Source organism: Bufo gargarizans, chromosome 3 (assembly GCF_014858855.1).
Source record: "Bufo gargarizans isolate SCDJY-AF-19 chromosome 3, ASM1485885v1, whole genome shotgun sequence".
Taxonomy (NCBI): domain Eukaryota; kingdom Metazoa; phylum Chordata; class Amphibia; order Anura; family Bufonidae; genus Bufo; species Bufo gargarizans.
In genome coordinates, this window is record NC_058082.1 from 56,647,576 (window position 1) to 56,653,575 (window position 6,000).

The window sequence follows — 6,000 nt, forward strand, 5'->3', positions numbered from 1 at the left end:
CTGCTGTGGCCAGTAATTGGCTGCAGTGGTCACGAGACACCCGTCAGCAGGATGTTGATGCAGGACCTGCGGAGGTGGACATGGAGCGAAGCAGCTGGAATCCAGCAGTGGTGACCACTCTGAGGTCTGCTAAAAATAAATTTAGTGGATAACCCCCTTTAAAAAGCCACATATGGATAATCCATGCGTCCATCACCCAGTACATAGCTCAACGCCCTCAGTAATTCAACCACGTTGTGTGGGACAGGGAGCATGAGGTGCCGGGCTGGTTCTAGCTTTGTTAGAAAGAGACTGTCATGTACTGTATGATGTCAGATTTTCATTTTTTACATTATTCATGGGATAAACCCTTTAAGACTAATATGACATAGGCTACTTTCACACTAGCGTTCGGGCGGATCCGTTCTGAACGGATCCGCCCATAATAATGCAGACGGAGGCTCCGTTCAGAACGGATCCGTCTGCATTATATTAGCTAAAAAAAGCTAAGTGTGAAAATAGCCTGGGACGGATCCGTCCAGACTTTCAATGTAAAGTCAATGGGGGACGGATCCGCTTGAAGATTGAGCCACATTGTGGCATCTTCAAACGGATCCGTCCCCATTGACTTACATTGTAAGTCTGGACGGATCCGCACGGCCAGGCGGACACCCGAACGCAGCAAGCAGCGTTCAGCTGTCCGCCTGTCCGTGCGGAGGCGAGCGGAGCGGAGGCTGAACGCCGCCAGACTGATGCAGTCTGAGCGGATCCGCCTCCATTCAGACTGCATCAGGGCTGGACGGCTGCGTTCGGGTCCGCTCGTGAGCTCCTTCAAACGGAGCTCACGAACGGAAACCCGAACGCTAGTGTGAAAGCAGCCATACGTGTATTCAGTCCAGGAAACCTGCTCTGTGCGAGGGCTGCATTTCGTGGAGCGAAGACGGCTGCTCTGACCAAACGCAAAGCATCATCATGATTTCTGCACCAGTCAGACAGGAACACAGCCTGATAAGTCAATATGATGCTGGGAGTTCAGTCAGAAGGGCAGTGTCCGGTCCGGTAAATACGACCATGACACGGAGTATGTTACCCACTCTGAACACGTCCGTGTGAAATAAACCTAAAGGACCTAAAATGTATTAGGAACATTGTATCCGAGACCACACTTAGGCCCCTTGCAGACGAGCGATACGGATTAGGTCCAGATGCGTTCATTTAAAAATGTGCGATTTCGCAAGCAAGCTCATTCTGTTTTGTCTGCGATTGCATTTAGTTTTTATCGCGCGGGTGAAATGCGCATTGATGCGGTTTTTCACGAGCGTGATAAAAAACTGAAGGTTTAAAAAAAAAAACCTTCTCTTAGCAACCATCCGTGAAAAACGCATCGCATCCGCACTTGCGTGCGGATGCGATTTTCACGCAGCCCCATTCACTTCTATGGGGCCAGTGTTGCGTGAAAAAACGCAGAATATAGAGTATGCTGCGATTATTACGCAACGTACAAGCTCACATGCAGATCTATGCGTTTCCCTAGTTGGATAACCCCGGGTATCCTCATGCTGCAGCCGACTTCGGTCTGTCCTGGACTACTGCTTCCTCTGGTATCAGTTACCCTGGACGCTCCAGTGATCCTATCAGGGCCCCGACACCGTTACAGATTGACCAACCCAACACGTGATTCCCAATTTACCAATTCCCAGGAACATCTACTTATATCTCGACCTCAAGACAAATCTTGCAGTAGGGATGAAAAGGGAAAAAAGCGATGATATTCTATACTGACTGAGAGCTGGTGACATTTTTCGGTCAGCATCCGTGAGCAAGCTGAAGATTGGTATACTTTCCTCACTGTAAGCCCCCTTCCACACCTCGTGGTCCTCATGGATAGTGCATGTGTCCACCGACTTTAAAGGAGTTCTCTGGGCTTTTAATATTAATGACCTATTCTCAGGATAGATCATCAATATCGGATCAGTGGGGGGTCTGAGACCTGGCACCCCTGCCGATCAGCTGTATAAAAGGAAGGTGCACGCTGTATGAGTCTGCCGTCAACCGTCTCTCTTCCTGCTCACTGCTGCTATGTCAATGGCAAGCAAGAAGAGAGACAGGAGTTGGCACGTGCGCACAGCGCGCAGCCTTCTCTTCATACAGCTGCCAGGTGCCGGACCCCCACCGATCTGATATTGATGACCTATTCTAAGAATAGGTCAATAATAAAAGCCTGGAAAACCCCTTTAATGTGTATTCACACATCAGTGGTTTTCCACGGACCGTGGTGACAGGTCTGAAGCATGCCCTATTTTGTTCCACGATTATAGTCTATGGGTCTGTGAAAACCAAGGACGGCAACCATGTTCTGGACCACAGATAGGAGATGCTCTGGAAATTAATTTTCAGCCTAGCAGTGTCCATGGAATATGGATGACACACACAGGGCAAAATAAAATAAAAAATGGACCAAACATGGATCCCTCATGGACATCTTCCCGGATGAACTTGTGAACAAGGCTGGCCCTAGAAATACAATGTCGGCTGGATCTGGCGTCCATCTAATGTGTATCCGGGTGTCCTGACTCTAGCCGACACCTGATGCCAGGGTAAAGAAGAGCCGGGCATGTTGGATTTTCCTTTTTAAAGAGCTTACTCTCCTCTCCACACATGCATGCCGAGCAAGCATGTGTATGTGGGGGCCAGGAGGAAGTGTAGGCCATGTTAGGCTACTTTCACACTTGCGGCAGGACGGATCCGACATGCTGTTCACCATGTTGGATCCGTCCTGCGGCTATTTCGCCATGCCACCTCTCGGTCCCCATTGACTATAATGGGGACGGGGGCGCAGCACGGCAAAAGGCCGCCGGACTAAAATTACTGCATGTCAGGCTTTTTAGTCCGGTGGCTTTCGCCGTGCTGTGCCGGAGCTCTGCCCCTTCCCCATTATAGTCAATGGGGACGGAGCGGCGGCACGGCGAAATAGCCGCAGGACGGATCCGACATGGTGAACAGCCTGTCGGATCCGTCCTGTCGCAAGTGTGAAAGTAGCCTTATACAGTAATGGGGGTCTGCTGCTGCTATGAGGACCGCGGAGGACCTGGTAGTGTGAAATCACACAGACCTGTCATTGAGCCTTCACAGGCGGCACATTTTGTAGAAGAAAATGTCTGACTGAAAACCGGTTCATTTACGTGAATGGGGCTGTTTTGGCGATGAGCACGTGGATTTCTGCTGGACCCAATCAGGGAAACGGAACCAATTATCAGTTGCAGAAATTTGTGTGTGAAGGCGCCCCCAGAACTGACGCTCTACTGAATAAACAGCGCACATCGACGTATAGCACTTGTACAGGCTGATGGTTTATAGACATGGGGCACATCCCATAAAACAGACATTAGTTTCTCTAACTGTGCCCTGCCATGGGGTATGACACCGGGGCACAACAGTCCCTCCAGCTGCTGCAAAACTACAACTCTCAGCCGGCGGCTGGGAACACACTGGGTATTTCAGTGAAGAGCCCGAGGGGCAGGAGACGGCCATGCTGACAGAAGGACAAGCGCTATACAGATAAATGGCACCAGTCACCGCCTTATAGAGGAGATCGGCCGGGCACCATGCCAGATGCCACCATAAACCAGGGCACACATATTAATGGAAGAAAGCAAGTATGCCATGGCCAGACGCCTCTGTTCAAATCCAACATGGCTGATACTTCTCATCTCCATTGTCTCACTTCAGCAAGTGGCATTTATAACAAAATTTAAGTTATTCCAAGGCCTTTACTAATGTATTGTTATCACCCATATTGCCTCCTTTGCTGGCTGGATTCATTTTCCCATCACATTATACACTACTTGTTTCCATGGTTACATCCACCCTTCAATACAGCAGAGGTGGTCGTGCTTGCACACTATAGGAAAAAGCACCTCTGGGGTGGCCGGGACCGTGGGAGCGCACACAGGCTGGTGCTTTTTCCTACAGTGTGCAAGCACGACCACCTCTGCTGTATTGAAGGGTGGTCGTAACCATGGAAACCAGCAGTATATAATGTGATGGAAAAATGAATCCAGACAGCAAAGGAGTTATGGACAATCACACTATATTAGTAAGTGTCTTGTATTAACTTTCTCTACACCAGGGATGCTCAACCTGCGGCCCTCCAGCTGTTTCAGAACTACAACTCCCAGCATGCCTGGACAGCCTACAGCTGGAGGGCCACAGGTTGAGCATCCTTGCTCTACACGATAAATGCCGTTTACTGAAGTGATCAGTGGGTTTGACAGACACGTGTGCGGCCAGCTTCACTCAATGGGGGTATCCCCATCTGGGACATTGAGGGGTCCCACTTCCCACCTGTCACAGTGGCGCTCGCTTGGCTATTTTCAGACCTTCCAATGTGATGAACAGGGGGTTACGCAGTGTGCTCTCCTTCACGTCGGGAGCCCTGTCCTCTGGGTAGCAGTGGGACCCGAACCTAGCTGACACTGATGACATAGGCTAGTGAAAGGCCAGCAATGTCCCAGGTGCGCTAACCCCTTCAACCCTGCTTCCAGCGCGGATCTCCTGCCACACACAAGACCTTATCCACGTGGCAGCCTATGGGTTTATCCACGCATACAGTTTATAATGGACTGTGAATATCAGCTGTCAAATAAATACTATGTCCATGTTCACATCCCCCACACAAGTCACGGGGTCGTTGTAAGGGTACTTTCACACTAGCGTTTATCTTTTCCAGTGTTGAGTTCCGTCACAGGGGCTCTATACCGGAAAAGAACTGATCAGTTTTATCGCCATGTATTCTGAATGGAAAGTAATCCGTTCAGGATGCATCAGTTCAGTCCCTCTTACGTTTTTGGCTGGAGAAAATACCCCAGCATGCTGCAGTTTTCACTCCGGCCAAAAATTCTAAACACTTGCTGGATCCGGCATTAATTTCCATTGAAATGTATTAGTACATAAAAATTGCTGCATCCGTTCAGCTACGCGCAGACCTTTAAATCTGAAAAAAATAAATAAAATATATATATATATATCAGATCCGTTTTTCCGGATGACACCGGAGAGACGGATCCGGCATTTCAATGCATTTGTCAGAGGGATCCGGGGAGATCCATGGTAGAAACCTGAGGGTCAGATCATAATGTGACGGGGGCTCCAGCTGCCAGGACCCCCATGACACTATAATTTGGAGGAGCTGATCGCCACGTCAGGGGACAATAGCGGGCATCAATGGGAAGAGCCCAGTGGAAAGTGTCAACCAGAGCGGCCATGGTGACAAGTGCAGGGTCTCCCTGTATGACCACTTGCTGGCCAAGTCTACCACTGGTGTGAGTGTGGTACATGGGATGGATGGTCTGCTGTACCATGCACCCCTCCCCCATCCTGGTAAAGAAGCCGCTAGAGGACTGGTCCTCGCCTCCATCATCCACATCTAAAGGCCAGGGAGGCTCCTGCAGAGCACAAGAGCGCCGCCACCGGCTGCAGGAGAGCCGGCAGCCCCACAGACCTCAGCAGAAACCCACATCTGCCCTCTCTTACCGGGTAAGCTGCTCCGGGCATAGGAGATCGGTACATGCCTTGTCCTGGGGCGGGGCCCATCCTTACAGCCGGGCCTGGCGTTCCAGGGCCCAAAGCGGCCACCGCTGGCCCGGATCCCCCCGGAGTCACCGATTGGAAACCAGCCCGCGCCGCCATCGCTTTGCAACAATGGGGCCGGAACCGGAAGTACCGTACCACACAAGGGGGGCCGAGAGGCTGGCAGAACGGCGCTTAGCGTGAGCAGAATCAAAGTCCGGAAGTAAGCAAGCGCCATTTTGGTTGAGGGCGAAGCACGGGATGCTGTGTATTACTTTACGATGTGACAGCTCCTTGGTCGCCATTTTGGAAAATGGCAACTCAAATGAGTTTTATATGTAGATAGGTAATTATGTTATCTTCCGGCTTCGCCATTCCTGCTCGTTTATAGAGAGTCCGTGTCAGCCCTAATATATAAGCCAGCTGCTGTAAGGATTCAGCGGAATGGTATAT

At 50.5% G+C, this 6,000-nt stretch overlaps 1 protein-coding gene across 1 annotated transcript in view; it reads right to left on the reverse strand.

Moving 5' to 3' along the window:
- Positions 1–5,726, reverse strand: part of SMARCD1 (SWI/SNF related, matrix associated, actin dependent regulator of chromatin, subfamily d, member 1) — a 32,549-nt gene extending 26,823 nt beyond the window's left edge. The window contains exon 1 of the mRNA XM_044286765.1: positions 5,512–5,726. Within this exon, the coding sequence (XP_044142700.1) occupies positions 5,512–5,667 (156 nt within the window). The 5' untranslated portion in view covers positions 5,668–5,726. The remainder of the gene's footprint in view (positions 1–5,511) is intronic.
- Between the last annotated feature and the right edge of the window lie 274 nt (positions 5,727–6,000).